Source organism: Tetrahymena thermophila, assembly GCF_000189635.1.
Source record: "Tetrahymena thermophila SB210 genomic scaffold scf_8254617, whole genome shotgun sequence".
Lineage (NCBI taxonomy): Eukaryota > Ciliophora > Oligohymenophorea > Hymenostomatida > Tetrahymenidae > Tetrahymena > Tetrahymena thermophila.
The window spans coordinates 722,047-742,415 of NW_002476387.1; the positions used below are offsets into that span (position 1 = coordinate 722,047).

The 20,369-nt window shown below is 22.7% G+C and overlaps 6 protein-coding genes across 6 annotated transcripts; 4 read left to right on the forward strand and 2 right to left on the reverse strand. All coding sequences in view use genetic code 6, as the record gives it.

Annotated features, from left to right (window-relative positions):
* Nucleotides 1–313: 313 nt before the first annotated feature.
* On the forward strand, nt 314–2,870 carry TTHERM_00196030 (hypothetical protein; the record flags this gene model as incomplete). Its single annotated transcript, XM_001017257.2, has 11 exons — nt 314–505; nt 568–632; nt 682–723; nt 769–928; nt 1,067–1,183; nt 1,235–1,291; nt 1,340–1,444; nt 1,634–1,733; nt 1,785–1,884; nt 1,938–2,030; nt 2,366–2,870. Exons 1-11 carry the CDS (start codon nt 416–418, stop codon nt 2,868–2,870), a joined length of 1,434 nt encoding a protein of 477 aa, XP_001017257.2. The 5' UTR covers nt 314–415.
* Nucleotides 2,871–3,131: 261 nt separating this feature from the next.
* On the reverse strand, nt 3,132–5,007 carry TTHERM_00196040 (hypothetical protein; the record flags this gene model as incomplete). Its single annotated transcript, XM_001017258.4, has 7 exons — nt 4,775–5,007; nt 4,428–4,641; nt 4,130–4,375; nt 3,846–4,010; nt 3,578–3,778; nt 3,419–3,493; nt 3,132–3,359 (listed from the first exon to the last, which is right to left on the reverse strand). Exons 1-7 carry the CDS (start codon nt 4,894–4,896, stop codon nt 3,132–3,134), a joined length of 1,251 nt encoding a protein of 416 aa, XP_001017258.4. The 5' UTR covers nt 4,897–5,007.
* A 168-nt stretch (nt 5,008–5,175) lies between these two features.
* TTHERM_00196050 (tubulin glycylase 3C) lies at nt 5,176–8,913 on the forward strand (the record flags this gene model as incomplete). The annotated part of the gene is made up of 11 exons (XM_001017259.2): nt 5,176–5,226; nt 5,293–5,992; nt 6,055–6,315; nt 6,459–7,042; nt 7,097–7,237; nt 7,285–7,507; nt 7,560–7,730; nt 7,782–7,912; nt 7,961–8,194; nt 8,245–8,448; nt 8,509–8,913. The coding sequence occupies 11 exons, from the start codon at nt 5,176–5,178 to the stop codon at nt 8,911–8,913; spliced, it is 3,105 nt and encodes a 1,034-aa protein (XP_001017259.2).
* Nucleotides 8,914–9,707: 794 nt separating this feature from the next.
* On the forward strand, nt 9,708–11,141 carry TTHERM_00196060 (hypothetical protein; the record flags this gene model as incomplete). The annotated part of the gene is made up of 1 exon (XM_001017260.2): nt 9,708–11,141. The coding sequence occupies exon 1, from the start codon at nt 9,771–9,773 to the stop codon at nt 11,139–11,141; it is 1,371 nt and encodes a 456-aa protein (XP_001017260.1). The 5' UTR covers nt 9,708–9,770.
* Nucleotides 11,142–11,870: 729 nt separating this feature from the next.
* TTHERM_000196079 (transmembrane protein, putative) lies at nt 11,871–13,007 on the forward strand (the record flags this gene model as incomplete). Its single annotated transcript, XM_012797912.1, has 1 exon — nt 11,871–13,007. One exon carries the CDS (start codon nt 11,871–11,873, stop codon nt 13,005–13,007), a length of 1,137 nt encoding a protein of 378 aa, XP_012653366.1.
* Nucleotides 13,008–16,866: 3,859 nt separating this feature from the next.
* On the reverse strand, nt 16,867–18,792 carry TTHERM_00196080 (MORN motif protein; the record flags this gene model as incomplete). Its single annotated transcript, XM_001017262.1, has 7 exons — nt 16,867–17,011; nt 17,068–17,225; nt 17,279–17,327; nt 17,391–17,547; nt 17,602–17,739; nt 17,965–18,021; nt 18,204–18,792. 7 exons carry the CDS (start codon nt 18,790–18,792, stop codon nt 16,867–16,869), a joined length of 1,293 nt encoding a protein of 430 aa, XP_001017262.1.
* Between the last annotated feature and the right edge of the window lie 1,577 nt (nt 18,793–20,369).

Below are 20,369 nucleotides of genomic sequence, written 5' to 3' on the forward strand. Positions count from 1 at the left end.
AATAAATATTTTATTGTATGATATAAATATAAACATATACTCCTTTTGTAATCAATATTTATTTGCTTTTTTAACACTTTCGCTATTGAATATTCAAACAAAAATTAAATTGCTCTCTTATTTTTAATTAAATCATTTAAACTCTATAAATAAATAAAATGATATACTTGTTTACTTAGCTTTAGTATTATCTTTTAAGTAAACATTTGGTTATTTTTATATTTTTACCATTTTTATTGTTAATAAAATATTTGTTATAATCATAAAAGTTGTATTAAAATTATTAATGTAGAGTAAATATTTGAAAACAGTAAAATAATTCAAAAAAAAAAATACTTAATTTAAAAAGTTATTCATTACTTTATATTAAAAAAATCAGTAAAATATCTATTTATTTGTATAAAAGAAAAATAATATGGACTAAGGTTTATATCAAAGCTAACTATTACAGCCAGATCAAATAAAATATTGGGAAATAGCTAAATCTTAAGATTAGTAGAACTTTGTAATGATTATTTTTCTAGTGGAAATCAAAAATAATAATTTCTTTTTGAATTTGACATTAAGATTGATAATTTAGAGAGACAGCTGCTTGATTTGCAATTTTAAAAAAAGGAGCAGGAAGATTAGGCGTATTTTTTAGCATTTTAATATTGTTTCTTATTTTTTAAATAATTTTAGGGTTAAGACTATAGAATTTTACTAAAAGACTATAGAAGAAAAGTAATTTATTACTCATTTTAACATTTTTAACTTGTACTATTTAAGAAATAATTTACTAGATTAATACTAAGTTGAGAAAAACCAAATCAAAAGTAGATAGATCAATGTCTAGGGTCATGTGGATAATATTAATAGTTTAAGCTTGGAAGTTAAAAGATTAAAATCGGAGTTGAGATAAAAGAATGATCGAATTTTTTAGTTAGAAGTATAATTAAATAAATTAAAATGTTTATATGAAATTTATCTTCTATTGAATATTTAATTCAAAAATTAATTTTAATTTATTAATAAATAGCAAATTATAAATATTTTTATAAAATATATTTTATTCTTCTATCTTAAGAAAAAGGTACAATAACTTGAAGATGATTATAATTTTGATATAAAACTGCTAAACAACAAAAGAAATTATGAAAAAGCTCTAACATATAAATTAATGCAGTCATAAGTAGTTGTAGAAGTAAGTTCAAATTAAATTTAAAACTCAAAAAAAATGCTAATTTTTAAATAGAATACATCACTTAAGTTAATAAATTAAGGACTAGAAAAGTAGATATCTGAATTAAATGTAATTTTTAAACATTTTATTTATTTTAAAAACACTTTATAAATAAAGAGAAGATTATTGATGATTGAAAATGAATCTAAAGCTAATAAATAATCTTTGAGAAACCTTCAAGTTGATGCTGCTGCTAGAAAGTAATAAGAATAACTTAATTATGTAAAAATCTTTATAAATTAATAATCTTTTTTTATATAAATTTGAAATTTATCCATGAATTGTTGTATCTTAAGGTACAAAATCCTATAGGATTTTATGATTAGTAGTTTTTAATAACCCATTTATTTATTCATCTATACATCTATAAATTTATCTTTAATTCTAGCAATAAACATTAATTACAAAAAGGAAGATAGGATAAGAATTGAAAAGTTATTAAAGGGCTTAGATGATGAAGAAACAAATAATGAAAAAATAGTTGAAGTTTTTAAAGATGAAATGCTGTTATGTAAATATAATCTAATCAAATGATAAATTAAACAAATTTAACTATTTTTAGAAGGAGTTGTGGAGATTTTTACAAGAATGAGAAAAATGATAGTAAGAAATCTAAATAAATAATTTGTAAAAAGTAATAGATTATCTCAAAAAGGGGAGCTGTATGTATTTTAATTTTATATTTTAATAAATAAATTTAATATTTTAAAAAAAGTAATTCAGTCATAGCCTTTAAAGATATTATTTATGCCCACGTCAGCAATAAAAAAGATGAAGAAATATCAAGCTACCTATTGCTATATAGATAGTATATAACAATTATCAATTATTTGTCTTTGATTTGATTGGATTTTCTTTACTAAAAAGTTTGATATCATTTAGAAATTTTAGAAAGCATTTCATTTCTTATCTATTTTTATTTGGTAAAATAAGTATTTCTCTTTTTTAGAGAAACTAAGATCAAATTTAACTCCAGTTATAAATCCCTAAAATCAAACAATTTATTTCTTATCCTAATTTATTAGAATTTATTTGTTCAAAAATTTAAAAATACTGTTTTTATTATTTTCTTAGTTTTTAATTAAAGAGCTAAATCAGTGTGTAATTTTATTCTAATTAGTTTTATGAATGTTAAAAAAATAGATTTAAAGAGCTTATTTAGCACTATTATCCATAATATGGTAAAATTATATTCTACCGATAACAGTAATAACAAAGTGAAGAAGAGCTGAAAAGTCTATAGTCTACAGATTAAGTAAATGATAAAATTAATTAAAGTATTTAGATTATTTAGGAGAGAGATGAAATCAATAATTGGCTTCTTACCAACTTAGTGCTTTTAAAATCAAAGAGAAAATAAGAAAAATATAATTTAAAGAGAGATGAAAAGTAATAAAATAAAAAAAACGAGGCTGATTAAATTTTATTTTAGTCAAGGCATCTCTTTTAATATTTGGCTCTATATTTAAGACTACAACATATTAACTAAAAAAAATCTGATTAAGATGATAAAGTATCAGAAGGATAAAGTGTTGATAGTGATGATTAAAATACCAAATTTGATATAGATTAAGACTTACAAATAAATTTAGAGGAATAAATAGTTATTTAGTATTACAGATTGCTTTAGATTTTAATAAAACTTTGAAACACAGTAAAACAAAATAGATAAATATATAAAATTTGAGTTATTTTACTTGTTTTTTTGTAAATAAATTATTGTTGTTCCAAATTAAATTAAATTTCAAACAGTAAATAAATAGCCATATAAATTTTTAATTCTCTTTTGTATAAATAAATTAATTAAAACTATTCTACATCTATTTTTAACTTGTACGAGCTAAATCAAATATAGATTAGACACAGATCGATAGATAGATAAATTTATGATCAAATGACTCGACATCTATCAAAAAATTTAATTAGCTTTTGGTGTCATAATATTTGAGGAAGCTAAATTCGCATAATTCACCCTTCCAGCTGTTAATTTTTATAAACTAGTAACACCTCCTAATTATTTTAATAAATATGGATTTTGGATGTTATTTGGGATAGGATTTAGGAGAGGATTATGAACAAGAGAAGTAGCACTTTTAGATTGTTACAAGTAACTTGGAGTTTCATATCTGTTTATTTGCTTTAATTTTAAAAATTGATTTAAAATACCTTGCACTAATTACTATATTTAAAGAATACTTGTTTTTAGGGTGGAATAATCGGTGATTGTGCATTGATTGGGCTTTGATTTCTTTAAGAAAAGTTTTCAGTTTTCTAGTTTTATGAGTTTTAAAATGTTAATTAATATAAACAGCTTGATTATATATTTTAAATTGCTTTATAAATAAAAAATATTACAACAACTTTATTTTCAGTTTAATTTTAGTATCCTAGTTGTTGTTAAGATGGCTGCAAAGATTAGTATTAAGCAGGAGATCTTTGCTCTAAACTTTTTGATAAGATATCTTCTTAATTATAAAGATATCCTTTTTTCTAATATCCATTTTTTTCTTTTTATGCTAGCTATTCTTGTAGACCTGTTTTTAAGTCTACTCTTCTCTATATAAAATAAAATTTATTTTAATTTAAGAAAAAAACTTCAATAATAAACGAATCAAATATTTACACTTATTTAATTTTGCTTTCTGTTTTCTTCTTCCCTCAATTACCTTTGCTAGTCTTACTAAATACCTTTATCAATCATATCTTGTATTCTTTTTTCTTTGTTATGGTCAAACGGTATGAAATTCTTAGCTACATTTGATTAGAATTAGTCAAACTATTGATAATACTATACAAAAATGTTTATTAAATTGCAAAGAGAGCGTTTTGCTGATAATTAAATTAAACTTAATTTAATAAAAAATAAACAAAACCACGCAAATAATATAAAATATAACTAAGCTTTACTTTGCGGTAGTTATCTTCTTTAATTTACTATATTTAAGCCTGTTACTAAATCATTTATCGATATTCTTCCCTTTGCTGATTTCTATCAGCTATTTACTCAGTTTATAGCTTTTTCTTGTTGTTGTAGAAATTTAACATTTCTTATTTAGCTTGCTATCTCTACTAAAATTTTAATTATTACTCTTATTACAAAGATTATTATGCCCTTTGGATATTAAGTTGTTCTTCTTAAATTTTATCTTTTTTCTTATTAAAATTTGTGATTAATAAAATAAATCCATATTTATTTAAATATTACGAATTATTCATCAGCCTATTTTTTATTTGCAATCTAGTCCTTGTAGTTGTTAGATAGAAAAGATCTTAATTCTTTCTAAAAATTTTGTCTACTTTACTCGTCTTAGCGAAATTGTTGTATCTTTTAATCCATCTCAGTTTGTTCTTAAATTCTTTTCGAAACGTTATCCTAAATTTTTTTTTGATTTTCTTGTTAAAACTGCTGATATTGTTATCTTTTGAATAAAAATACATCTTAAAATAGCCAAAATAAGGATGATAATTATTTAAACAAATGAATTAATTTTGTTAGATATATATATTTAAAAATGTTAATAGGAATGAATAATATAGTCTGCAATTAATTACATTAGTAAGTCTTTTTTAGCTTTCTCTAATATTTTCTCTTCTTCCATAATTTATCTATTATACTCCTATTGCTAAGTCATCATCTATTTCCAATCCTCTTCTTCTTAAATTTATTTCTTCATTTTATACTTTAACTCCTTTTGATATAAGTTTTTTGAAATCGCTTTGTAAATTACTTATTTTTTATAAATTTATAAAAAGTTTTTTTTTGTTAATTAGATATATGAATATATATCACTTATGCAATATCTATCTCTATATATTCAATTAAAAAACTAACAATTATATTTCAAACTAACAAATATTTTTTAATAAATCAAAATTTGTTTTTTTGATTAATTCACTTTTTAAACACAACACTAAAATTAGGTAGTAAAAAGTTAAAAAAATTCTGATTTAAAATGATAAATAGTCATCATACTAGCTAGTAAACACTAAATAAGGAAAGCAAAGTAAATAAATAATCACATTTTAATTTGAATTTTTCAATTTTTTTCAATTATTAAAATCATTATTAGAGCTAGATGGATAAAAGTTACAATATAGATGACAGTATTGTTGATGCTAAATTTGAAAATTACACAAAAAAATATCAAGATGATAAATTAAACAAAATTCTACATACTTACATCAAAAATCCATAAATTTTAATGGATGAAGAAAAAGAAATAAAGGAAAGATTTTTAGCTAAACAAATGAAAGATGTAGCTGCCACCAAGTAAAAATTTGACACTAAAAATAAACTTCAACAATTAGAATTAGAAAACGAAAATTCACAAAACAACTCGTACAAAACCTCTAACAACTTATCTAAAGAAGAGGTCATTGCAGTTTTATAAAAACAAAATAGAAAGAGTCAAGTCAATTCAGTGCTCGCTGATAACTCAAATATTCAAAATGATTTTTATCCTTAGTATAGAAAGCCAAAGAATCCTACCACAAAAAAACGATAAAGCACAGATTACACAAAAAGAAACACATTTTAATTAGAGAATTTGAATATTTAATAACAATTAAATAATAAAGATTCACTAAATTAACAAAATTAATAGTAACAAGATTTGGCTAAAAATAGAGTAGATAATTCATAAAACTAAGACATTTAAGCTAGACTTTATGAAAGAACAGAATTGTAAAAGTTAAGAATCAAGTAAAAAGAAGAAGAATAAGCAGCCCTGAAAAATAAGAGATAAACAAATAGAAGCTAATCTATTGAATGTATAGAAATTAATTTCATAAGAATTTATTAGTTTATTTTTTAATTTTAACGTTTAAAAAAGAAAATGTTAATTTCGTGCAGAATGATAATTAAAAGCTCATAGATAGACATAAAGAATATTTAAAGCAGCTTAAACAGTAAGTAACAATAGAAAAAGAAACATAAAAGCAGCTTAAGAAGAAAGATGAAGAAAACAAAATTAGATTAAGAAACTCTGTCTTAGCTTCAATCAAAAACGATTTAACCGAACAAAGAAAATTAATATAGGAAAATCATAATTTATTTTTATCAAAGAGCACAGTATCATAAAGTGCAAAGCAAAGTAATTGGTTGATTATTTATGTTTTAAAATAATTTTAAAGATTTAAAGATATTTAATAGTTTTATAAATAAATTTATGAAAAAAAAAGAAAGATTTTATATTTACTATCAATTTGATTAATTTATTTAAATTAAAATAATTAGTATCCCTTCCTGAAATAAACTAGTCTTTAACTATTTGTTTGGAAAAGCAAAAGAGTGAAGTTGAGCAGGAAAAGAAGGCCGTTTTGACTAGTTAAGCTTTTTTCAGATAAAGCTCTTTGAGGGAAATAGAAGAAACAAATGAAAAAATAGAATCAAAGACTAATTTGTCTAAAGTAAAAAAACTTAGACCTTTGCCATTTATAAGCTCTATGGTTGAATGGAAAAAAAAGCAAAGAATTCCTGCTGATTCTAAAATATTTATAGTTATGGGAGGATACAAAGATTTTAAGAAAGCTCTTTTAAAGAGAGGGTGGATAGAAAACCCATAAACTAATAGTCCTTGTTTTGATCTGAAATGGACTTTGTTAGGAAAAGATATTGACTATGATAATATTTTACCTAATTAAATAGTAAATCATTTTGAAAATAATTCGAAAATATGCTCAAAAATAGGATTGCTAAATAGTCTTAAAAATTTATATTGGTTTGACAATGCAGACCTAAATTGTTTTTTTCCTTAATGTTTCGATATGAATGATCCTGATGAATTTAATGACTTCGTCAAAAATTTTAAGCTCAGCAAAGTAATTTAAATTATATTCTAAAAGAAATTAAAATTATGCTTTTTCGATTAATAGGCTGTTTCAGTTTTGAAAAAGTATTTAAGATTATATCTTGAAAAAGATGAAAAATATAACAACTGTAAAATACAGGCTTAAGTAGCTCTTTAGGTTCTTACACGTTATTATAATGATATTAATAATGTAATAGATGACGAAGTAATTTTTTCTTTTGTTTTTATCTTTTACATAGTTTACATAAAAAGAAATAAGCATCCGAATATTTTAAAAGTATTCCAGATGACGAATGGGAAATCCTTGCTTCAGACGAAATGAGTAATGAGGATTTAGCAAAAAAAAAACATTTCGAATGGATAAAAAAAATAAAATTGGCTTATTAGGGAATTAAGGTCAAAGCTTAAGTCAAAAAGAAAAAGAAAAAATCACTAGCTATGATTAAAAAAATGATTTCAAACGAGGCAATAAAAAGTAGCTATAATTTAAACTTGTGCAATATTTATAATAATTCTTTATTTTTAAGGAAAACAAGATGGAGAAAAGTAATAAATTGATAGCAGCGACAGTGAAGATGAAGAAGTTGAAATGGATGATTTTACATCAGCAGTTAATTAATTTTTAAATCAAAGAGAAAAATGTGATCCATAGTTTAATCTAAAAGGAGAGGATAATATTTGGATAGTAAAACCTGCAGGTTTTTTATTAATTTATTTATTTTGAAAAATATAACTTATTAAATAATTAGGATTATCAAGGGGAAGAGGAATAACTTGCTATAAAAATTTAGTTGAGATAATTGATCATGCAAAATCAATGGAACTCTAAATGATAGTCCAAAAATACATTGAAAATCCTGTTTTAATAAAATAAAGAAAAGTAAAATTAAATTTATTTATAAATGCCTTTTAAATAATATTTTATTAGTTCGATATTAGAATATGGGTCCTTGTTACAGATTGGAATCCTTTAGCAATATGGTATTTTGATGAATGTTACGTTCGCTTTAGTGCTGATAGCTACTCAACAAAAAATCTAAGCAATAAATTCTAGCATCTCACAAATAATGCTATCAGTAAAAAGAAGGCTTAATAAGGATAAGATGAAATAACTTTATAAGGGAATATGTATACTTAAGAGTAGCTTGAGAACTTTTTTATAGTAAAAATATCATTTAATTTTTTCTGTATTTAATTAAAGATTTTTTATAGGAAACTGAAGGATATAATGTATTCTAATAGAAAATAAAACCTCAAATTATAAATATAATAAAATGGTCAATTTTATCTTGTTCTGACACAGTTGAATCAAGGAAAAATAGTATGGAATTGTTTGGGTATGACATTATGATTGATACAAACTTTAATCCTTGGCTGTTAGAAGTTAATACATCTCCTTCTTTAGAATATTCCACAGTAAAATGAACTTAATTTTTATTTAAAATTAAAATAATCTAATTTAATTTAAATTTACAGGAAATTACTAAAAAACTTGTTAAATAAGTTTTAGAAGATGTTGCTAAAGTAGTTGTGGATTATGGTATGGCTCAAAAAAGTGGAATCAAAAAATCAGAATTATAGAAAATTGGCACAGGAAAATTCATAAAAATTTATTAGGGATTAGAGATTTAAGATAAAGGAATCAACTCTATATAAAAAAACTTTATCTGTGAAGGATCTAAAATGAAGATAAGAAAACCAAAAAAGCAAAAGAAAAATACTAAATTAGATAAAAAACAAAATTTACAACAAGATTTAACAATAAATAATTAAATAAACCATGATTAAAAATAATTTTCTTCTTAATAAGCCAACAATATAGAAACATATTCTAGACCATAAACTGCAAAATCATAAACTTAAAGTAGTAAAAAATTGTGAATTAATTCAGATAATTTGAATAGAAATTTATTTAAAAAAATGTAAATACATAAAAATTCTTATTTAAAATTACATATTTAAATGTATCATTTGTTTATAGTATAATTTGAGTTTTACTTTCCTTAAGAATTTTATTTTTTGATAATTTCCTTTGATAAAATATCTTTTGAAAACAAAAATTGTAGTTTTTATTTATATATACAAATATAGAAACATAAAATTTTTTATCTTTCCAAGCTCTTTATGGGATAAAATTCAAAATAATACATTTTCTGATTATTTTTTTAAAACAATCATTTTTAAAATGTAAAAAAACCTTTCTATGATAAATATTATAAAACATTAACAATAAAACCATAAACTTAAAGAATTAAAAATAATGAATTTAAAAAATATTTAAATACTTAAAAATTCTTTTTTAACATTTACTATTTAAAATCATTTGTTTGCTATTTTTGTTATAATCTATTTTTATTTTAAACTTAAAAATTCTTTTTTAACATTTACTATTTAAAATCATTTGTTTGCTATTTTTGTTATAATCTATTTTTATTTTAGAAATTTGATAAATTTCCTTTTATTTATCATTCATTAAAATATTTTTTGAATTTTTAAATAGAATATAAATCTTTTATGATAATTTATTGATAATTAATTCTTCAAATATAAAATATAAAATCTATTTTTGACAAAAATTAATTTAATTTATTTATTACTGATCCAAACAATTATCAAAATAAATATCCTCCAAATTTTCAAATTTTTAAACATATTTTTTAAACTGAAAAATAAACTTAATTTAATTTAATAATTTTTTATATTGTATCAATTTATTATAATTCATCACAAAAATAAATATGTGTGGTAGATTATTTATGAGATTAAATCTTCAACAGCTACAGTAAATTTCAAGATGTGCAGCAATTAGGAATGTTTCGAGATATCGTTCTAGTTATAATGTAGGACCTACTAATTATATTCCATGCATAAGAAAAAATAGTGTAAAAAATAATAAACAAGATATTTCAGATGAGTAAAAAGTTGAGTAGCTTGCTAAATAACAAATTAATAATTCTAATAAATAAAATATTGTGTTCATTTCTGATCCTATTATTTAAGAAGAAGGATGTGAAGCGAGTAATCTATTTATTACTGCTAAGCATTTATTTTATAAAGAAAATTAGAATGAGCAAATCTAAATGTAAGAATAAGTCAACGTAGATAATCAATATGATTAGCCCTAGATAAGCAATGAAAGTTAGCAAACAGATAGAATGTTGGATTTTTTGTATTGGGGTTTTTAGACAGAATTTTAAAATATAATTAATATAAGAAGTGAAGAGGCTGAAATGAAAAAAACATTTAAACCTTTGCTTAATAAAAATAGATGTGTATGCATCACTTAAGGCTACTACGAATGGACTCCAGATAAAATTCCTTATGTATTTTACAACAATTAAAAAGACTATATGCTTATTTGTGGAATTTATAGTGAAGAAAGTGAATAAGTAATGCTTTTAACTAGAGAATCTTTTGGAAAGTTTGATTAAGTTCATCATAGAATGCCTGTATTCATTGAAGAGGAAGAAGTAGAATAATGGCTAAATCCTAATATAGAATATAAAGAAGTATTATTTAAATAGCTTTTAAAAAGAGATAGAAAAGTTTATGATGAAATATCATCATACAGATGCTCAAACAATGTTAATAATATAAGAGAGTAAAGTGTAAAATGCTTAATGAGTTATGAAGAACATAAGAAGTACTTAGAAAAGAATGGCATAGGAAAATTTTTCAAAACAAACAAAGTAGTAGAAGATAAAAAAGATGAAGAGACTCAAGCATAAAGTTACTACAAAAAAGAAATAAATAAATAGTTAACATAAGAAACTAATGATTTAGCTACTTAATTTGAAAATACCTTTTTAAATGACTCTAAAAAGGAAGGAGAAGAAGAAAATAAACTTTATATTTCACAATCTGAAGTAGAAAATGTTCATAATAACATAAATAGTGATATCTAAGAAAGTAAATAAAAAACTTAATAGCAAAATAAGAAAAGTAATTAAATTAATTCAATAAAAAAAGAAAGATAAATATAAGAAAAACAGGAGCAAATACAATAAAGCTCAACAAAAAAAAGTAATAAATTGGTCAAACCTTCAGCGAATACATTTTTAGAAGGTTTAGAATAATTTTTTCAAAATAAAAACAACGAAAAAAAATGAATAATATATTTACAATAAGCTTTATTGCTTGAACTTATTATCTTTTAAATTTATTTATTTATTTTATTCAGTTTTCATGCACCCTTTATGTATTTAATTGTTACTCTTCTATAAAAAATTTGTATCAAAATTTTATTTATTTTATAATAGAAAAAAAATAATTAAAACGAATTAATTTTCATTCAAAATTTATTTAAAATACGCTTGTTTAATTTTTTTTGAAAAATTGTAAAAAATCTTTAATTAAGAGCTTTTAATTAAATTCTGAGGCTTTATTAGTAAATTATTAATTGATATTTTATTGATTTTTTTTCAAATAAATTTATGATTAAAAGAAAGTTTATTGTTTTCTAAACAAAAGTAGTTAATAATATAAATTATTTGAAAAATTACTGATTATATTTGAACAGGAAAAACTCTTAAAAAATAATTTCTTAAATTTAGTAATAAATTAAAAACAAATTACTCAACAGAAATGGGATACTTTTAATAGATTATTATTTTAACGTCTAATTAATTTAAGAATATTACTTAAAGCTTATCAAAAATTTCACTCAAATGTTTTTCTTATTGCTTGACTACGTGCTATAACTTATTTTACTCTTTCATTGAGATCTATGCTAGGTTGATAAGATTAAAGTTAATTAGTTTGTGGTTCTTAGTTAGTTTGATTTACAATTTTAGAATTATTTTATTAATTACCATTTAGTAAGATATTTAATTTAATAGATGAAGGTTTTGATTAACTATTTGGAGATAAGTTTGTTTTACTCCTATCTATTTATATTTCTAATTTATTTTGGTTTTATTATTGAGAAGTATCTAATAAACAATTTTGTTGGAGACTTTATCTATTTTCATTTTAATTAAATTATAAGGATATTTACTAAGATTATTATTGCTATTGCTTTTGTTGAGAAAGAGGTTTATTTATTAATCCAATTTGTTAATTTTCTTAAAAGTTAGACAAATTTGAACTTTGTAAGACTCTCTTATTATTAATTAACTCGGTATCAGCATTAATTTACTATTAAATTTCATTTTAAGAAGTGTCTATTACAACAGACTAAGATTAAATATTAGAATTACCTAACAAACTCACTCTATTTATTATTGCTTATTTAGCTGCTGTACTAAAAATCTAACTATTAGAAGTTTGTACCTCTGAATATCTTGCATTGTTATTTGTTGGTACTGGAGAAAGAAAATATTAATTTTATTGATTTGGCATTTGAGAGTAAGAAACATTAGCTCTTTTAGGCTATTCGAAAAATTCAATATCTTTATCTTAGTTTTGCTAATTAGGAGTTTTAAATGCTGTAGGGCTAATTACTTGAGTTTTAACTAAATTATTTTCTAGTTAATCAGGAGATTATTATTCATTTAGATTAAAATTTGTGTTAGATTAAATTTAATTAATATATTCTTTACCACTTTAGTTTTATTAATTAGGTAATTGTAATGGTATTCTTTACTAACTATATGAGCTCTGTTTATTTTGATAAATTCCCTAATTAATTAAGCCACTATGATTAGGTAAAATTTAATTTTAATATTCTGCTTATTGTTCTTAAATTTATGCAGTGCTTATTAACTCAAAAGGACTTCTTTCAATGCTATTCTAAAGCAAGTGCTCATTATTTTAATTTATCATGGGATTAGCAGTATTAGGTGCTTACTAAAGGATAATGTGAGGATGTTGTTATTTTTGAATATAGATTTTCTTTTAGTTATTGTTTTCTTCCAAGAAATTTTAAGAACTTCTATTTATATTATCAAGTAGCTACTAGTTAGATGTATATTATACAAAGGATTAGCTTCTTTGAGGATGACTTCTATTACTCTATGCTTATGATGGCTGAATGAGCTAATTATTTCCTATGTTAAGAGATTGAATTGCATGGTTATCATTATCTGATCTTTATCCATTAAATAAATAAGGTTTTGATTGAGCATTAAGTAATAAAATTTTTCCATTATTTTCCCTTTAAGGAGAGGCCTAGGCTGAAGCAACAAACTAAGGTTAAGGTAATAGTGCCTATGGTTGATTTAAAATTTTTATATAACTAGAATATGAATTATTAGTATTGGATGAGTTTTGATTAAAACTTTATATCTAGCTTTGTTACCTTGGGTGCTTAAATTTTAACACATTTTAACTCTGAAGTATCATACTCGTAGAAGTGTTAGGATCATTTTCAGGAGCAACTATCTCGATGTCTTAGGTATCGAAATTAGAAGTGTTTGGTTAATTATATTAGTATTGGTAAGGGTGTTATTTTTATAAAATTTACATATTTTTTTAACCTGTAAATTCTTTTTAATTTTACTATTTTGCATCAATTAGCTGATTTTAGTTTGCTTCACTTCCAAATTATTTTTAATACAAAGCCTATATTTCTTACTGCTATTCTTAAAGATTTCTGAGAATTTGAGATGGATTATGTTCAAGTTTTGGTGTTGATTCTCTTGGGTTAGATCCATTTAATAGACTGACTGAATGTTATCTAGACTGATTTGCAATCATAGACTTATGTAGCTACTATTTTTGAGATTCTTATGGCTTATTAGGTTATTCTTATTCTGTTTCTGACTACTCGTAATTTGGATTACTTGTTAAAATTAATTAACTTTAGCCTGTTTCTTTTGTTGTAGTTCTTTCTTTTGAATTAACTCTCTCTTATGAGTATAAACTTGTAGACCTTTCTTTTGATTAAATTTAGTTAAGATTCAAAGGAAGGTTCAGTCTTTAGTTTTATAGATTTGATAATTGCTATTGCTATATGCTTTAATTTTAGATTATTTTAGATTAGTTTTATAATTAATTAGTCTCTTATTATGATTATTATTATAATAATTATTTTTAATAAGTTGTCCTTTAATCAGCATTTGGCTACTAAAATCTTTATTAAATCATTTGACTCTAAAACTGCGGTTGTGATTATCCATTAGTTTTACCAACTCTATTCTACATACTTTACTATTAATATTGTTATTATTATTGTTAATCGCCAGGTAAATTATTTTATGAGTAGACTTGTTAGTACATGTTATTTAGTTATACTCTACTTTGTTATGCAGGAGCTTATTACTAAACCTAAGAGTTTTTCATAGAATAACTATATAATTATGATTATTGTTATTATTGCTACTAGAAAGGTTGTTAAACCTAAATTTGATAGCTATTCTAAATATTGCTTTATTTTAATACGTTGCTTTAAGGAACTTAGATTATTTGGGAATTATTTTGATTAGGATTTTATTATACTTAGTTCTAATTTAAAGATGTCCTAAAATGAGCACTGTCTTATACATCGATGCTGTTAGGAAATTGCAAGCTCAAATCATTGTCTTTAACTTGAAGCTGAGATATTTTTTAAAAGATTTGCCACTCTTAATCTTATTGATCATCAATTATGTATTGATTTTAAGACTATATATGAAGATCCTACTAATACATTTTTTAATTCTAATTATTCGTTTAAAGCTATTTCTAATTTATGTTATTCATAGCTCTTGGCTCTCCTCCAAATTAAGGAACTGCATTCTTTTGGTTATTCTTAACATTTGATTATTATTAATTTGCTATAGTAGTGTTTTGTAAATGTGCAGGTAAAGTAATAGTGTTATCATTTTGTAGTTTATTCCAAAGAGAGAGAGGATCTAAGCGTTTTCTGACATCGTAATCAAGCATAAGCTTCAAGTAGTAGTAAAATTAAGGACTATAGTAATTCTATATGAATTAGAGTCTTTCATTTATTACAGGAGCTAATATTGAATAATTTTCATCGTAACACTCTTAAGATAGTCTTAAGCTAGCAGCTTCAAGTAGAGTCATGCCCAAACAGAATATATCAGCCTTGTATATCATTTCATTTGAAGTAAAAACGTTTGAACCAGACCTCATTAAGGTAATTTACTCAGGAGAAAGATAGCTGAACTTTTTACCACTTTCTGCTAATCTCATTCCAATACATCTACCGCACAAAAAATCTCTATCATAAATAGCAAAATTGTTTCCAGCTGTATTAAAATAAATGCTTGAAGGGTGTATATCCCCATGAGGTATATTTTATCTCTACAAAAAGTTAAGAATGTTTAAGACACTCTTCGCTAAATTGAGTAAATCATCTTCTGGAAAGAGTCTGTTGGAATCCAATCTTTCACTTATAAGGGCCTCTAAAGAAAAGGTATTATACTCATACATTAAATGTAAAGTACTTTCATTAATTTGAGCTTCAGTATGTGCTTGAAGTAAACTGCTGTTGTTATTTCCACTGCTTAAACTCTTCTCTTATAATTGAGATTGCTATTATGGAGGTGGAGGTAAAGTATCTATTCCTAAACAACTAATCAAATTTATATGCTAAAGTTTGACTCTTTCATTAAATTATATTTTGCTTTCTTAATTATAGAATTAAGAAGCTTGATAATCACTCTTGCTAACTGGAACTGAAAACCAAATTTCATTATTCTTTTTTTAGTAAAGACGACAATTAGCTTGAATACCTTCTATATTCTGAAATTAAATGAAAGTTAGTCCGTCGCTTGAGGTAAATTTTTACAAAGATCTGTGAGGATCTTTTTAAATATTATTGGTATTTGTTGCTTAACTAGCAGTTACGTTACCCATTATTATATTTTCCTAATAAAATTAAAAAATTTTAACCCTATTTACACTGCTCTCTTTCTAATTTATTTATGTTTTGTTTTAAAAATATTGGATCTTTAAACCTAAAAAAAATTTCTGTTTATTTGAACCTCTTAAGATTTCCTTAAATTTTTTCTAAATTATGCAAATTTTTGTTTGTTCGTTAATAATAAACCTCATCCGAAGCAATCAAACATTTTAAATTACATAACAATAAAAAAAAAATTCAGATTAGTTGTAAAGACCTTTTAATTTTGTTCATCCATTTCCTTTTTGATGTTAATGATCGTTACTTATTGTTATTTACCAAGTTAAAAATAACTATCTTATTTAACTTTAAACTAAAAAAGAAAAACTTTCAAATATTATGAAAACAAACAAACATAAACAACAAACACATCGATTTTAAATTTATTTTTTTAAAATAAAAAAATATTTAGAATTTTTGAAATCATTTTATTTTATTTTTTGAATAAATAAATTTATAAAAATTTATATAAAAGTAAATTAAAAAATGTTGTAATATTTATTTAATTTGAATTAACTACAATAATCAAACTAATTTCAGTAGAATATTTATGAAAGCCTTAGAACAAATTATTGTAAGAGAATCTATGATATAATTTGTTTAATAGTAAATAATATACAAATAGAAATTTACATGTAATTGATTAGATAGATTATATGTTAATTATTAGTAAAATATTTTTCTACATTAATATTAAATTTTATATTCTTTTTTAATGTTTCTTCTAGCTTTATTAAGAAAGATTGAGAAAGAGAGATAGATAGATAAAGATGGGTAAGTAGTTAAGATAAATAGATATTTGATTAGTTAACTAGCTAGCTAGCTATTTAGATGCTTTAGTATTTCTCTAAAAAACTGAGATTAATATATTTTGATTGATTGATTGATATAATTACTATTTCATTTTATATACTAGTAACTTAATGAAAAGTACTTTTAATTATTTGACTTAGATTACTTCTAGATAAAAGTAAAATCAGTAAGCAAAAGCAAATTGCTAATTTTATTATTTTTATGTGATTTATAGTTTAATTTCATATTTTATCTCAATCCTCTTTTTTGTCAATAGCAGCCCCGTTCTTTATGTCTAAATCAGTTTCATTTTCTAGCCATTTAATTCTTTTACCGTCTTCCCAATAACCAATTTTAATTGATCCATCAGGGAGTATGTATTTTCCTTTACCATGTTACCTTTTTTATTATTAAATTACATTAATTCATATTATTAATTATTAGATATTTATTACTTTCCATAACCCCAGAAACCTTCATATCTTCTTCCGTCTGCCCAAGTGTAAATACCATATCCATGTTTCTTATCGTATTGATACTCTCCTTCGTATTTTCTACCATCTTTCCAAGTGTAAATACCTTTACCATGCATGTTATTATTTAACCATTCTCCCTTTTATTTACAAGTACATTATTATAACAAAATATATTGAACAAATTGTTTACTTCGTATTTACGGCCATCAAGCCATGTATAGGTGCCCTTTCCAGATATTCTAAATTTTTAAAATAGGACAGTTTATTTAATAATGACAAATAAATAAAAAGTTTATTTATACCTGTTTTCAATCCATTCACCTACATATTTAGAGCAATCACTCCATGTATAGGTACCTTAGCCATGTTTTTTACCTTCTTTATAATATCCTTCATATTTTGAGCCATCAGCCCAGGTTTCAACTCCATAACCATCTTATAAATCATCCTTCCATTGACCTTTTGTTAAAAATGAGTGTTTATGTATATATATTAAATTTAATAGATTTTTACCTTCATATTTAGCTCCATTTACATGTACATATGTTCCATATCCGTTTGCCTTATCATCTTACCACTAACCTTCAAATATGTCACCATCAACATGCCAAAATTTACCATTTCCATGAGCTTTATTATCTTTCCATTCACCTTAATTATGGAAGAAGAAAAAAAAATTGAAAATAAATACAATTAATAAATCAATCTATTAAATGTTTTTTTAAGTTTAAGAAAAATAAAGAGCAATCTATCAATCTATCCTTTTTAAGAAATTACTGATTAAAATTTTTTGCAGCTTTTATTTTTATTTTTCGATTTTTAAGAAAGAAGTAAGAATTAAAAAATTTTTAATGGCACATATTTAAAAATAAATACCTTCGTAGCGGGCACCATCAGGCCATGTTTAGATACCATATCCATCTCTCATGTTTCCTAATTATTAATTAAAAAGAAAAATCGTTAGTATGTATCATAATAAAAATCATTTAAAAAATAATAATGTATTATTTATTTTTTTTCTTCTAGTTCTCTGCATAATTTTCAAATTAATTAATAAGAAGAGCTATACAACAAATATTGTTAAAAAATTCTCTTTAACTGAATAAAAAACATACCTATCCACTCTCCTTCATAAATGGCTCCACTTTTAAATTAATAAGGTGAACGTTTTTCTCTTTTTTATGGTTAATCACTATTTTGATTTGGAATTGCTTCTTCTATCGGCTATTCCTTGTACATATTATGCTTGGAGTGATCTCCACTTTAATTCATCTTATTATCGTTAGTATCTAATCTCACAGCTTCTTAGTTAACTTCTTCATTTTTCTTTTCTTGCTAGTATTAATTGGATTAGGAACTCATAGATTGTTGTTAAGCCACATTTCCACCACTAGACTACTATTTAGAAATTATAGGAGCCTTTTGATTCTTATCATTTTTATAATCAGGCATATCTTGATAGTTATTCCCATGGCTGCTATTTTACTTATCAAGAGAATGACTTGACCCTGCAGCATTTTTGTAATTTTCTTTTGATTATCCGTTTTGTGCCATAGTACTTTTTGCATTTATTGCTGAACTTGATTCATTTTCTTGGTAGAGAGCTGCAGTTCCAGCACCACTTTACATTTCATCTTATTAAGTCTTTATTTCAATTTAATTATTACCCTTACAATTAGAGCAGGCAGAACAATCCTATCCCATATTTACTAAAATTAGTCCTTACTTTTGCTGTAAAATACTTATTATATTGATACTATCTAAACTTGTGTAATAAATGATATTTAAATTTTATTATAGCAGTATCTGCAAAAACTTTTTTGTTGATATATTTCCTCTCTCTTTATCAGCTTTTGTTAATTTTTGAAGTAACAATTTTTAATAAATATAGTAAAATGATCAGAATTATTTGTTATTTTTTGTTTAACTCTTTATTTAATAGTTTTTATTCAATAAATCAACCAATAGTCTTAGTACTTCTTAAAGTAAATTAAATAAATAATGTTAATATATATATTAAATTAATTAAATATATTGTTTTACTACTAATTAGGGTCATAAAATAAGATCAACCAAGAAACCACTATCTGTTTAGATTCAATTTTTATTGATTTTTATTGCCAAAAAGATAAAATCAAATAAAAAGCCAAAAAAATATTTTTTTTAAATTAGCAATAATTAAATTGTTTTTACGTTCAAATTAAAAAGAAAAATTAAAAATTTTAATAAAAAGTATTAATAAATAAATAAATTATTATCAACCATTTAATTTGAAATTATTATTGTTAAGGAAGAAAATTCTATTTAATATTTTTATTAAAAAAAATAATTTAATCATAAAAACTTTAAAATATTAACAATCGGTCAATATGAAAAGCAGCTTGTGAATAAAATGATGATACATTTTGTAAATAACTTGGAAGAAAAAACTAGATTAAAAATATATAAATCTACATTTGTAAACTTTAAATAATTATTGATGTTTATGAGATTATATTTAAATTTAATTATTGCTTTTGAATATTAAAAAGAAAAAAAAACGCTGGTTATTATTTTGAAGAAGCTGAGGCATTTTAAAATCAAAAGAACATAATTAGGTTTCAAAAATTTAACTTATTTCATAAATCGTTTTTTAGATTTCAATAATATATTTAGCATTTTTCAAATATTCAATTTGAAGCAGTACTCAAAAACATAAATTGTATTGAATTAAATACCAAAATTATTAATTAAAATATTTGATGAATGTATTTATTTATTTATTTATTTATTAATTACATCTATAAATCAAATATTTACAATAGTAATTAAATATATCAAATATTAATATCCAATTAATGATAAATTAATTTCATGCTTCACTGATGAATGATTTAAATATTTAAAGGATCTCATTCATAGCTATTATTTAATTTTTAATCCACTCACATTTTATTTTTCTTTTATTCATCACTTTATATAATCAAAACATGTTTATTTCTTTTCACATTTAATATTATCAAAATTTTTTGTAAAATTTCTTCAAAATTTGGGATTAAATTCTTGTTTTTTGTATTATAATTTAAAACAATTTAAATAATTAAGTAAGAACTATTTATTGTTATTATAATTTAATAATTAAAATTATTATTTTTTATAAAAATTAAGTTTTCGATATTAAGTAAATTAGAGTATTTATTTATTTTTATATTTATTATTCACATTTTTATGATTTTTACTAATTATTTATTTGATCCAGATATATTTTTGATTAAATTTTTTATATTAAAAATGCAAAGCCA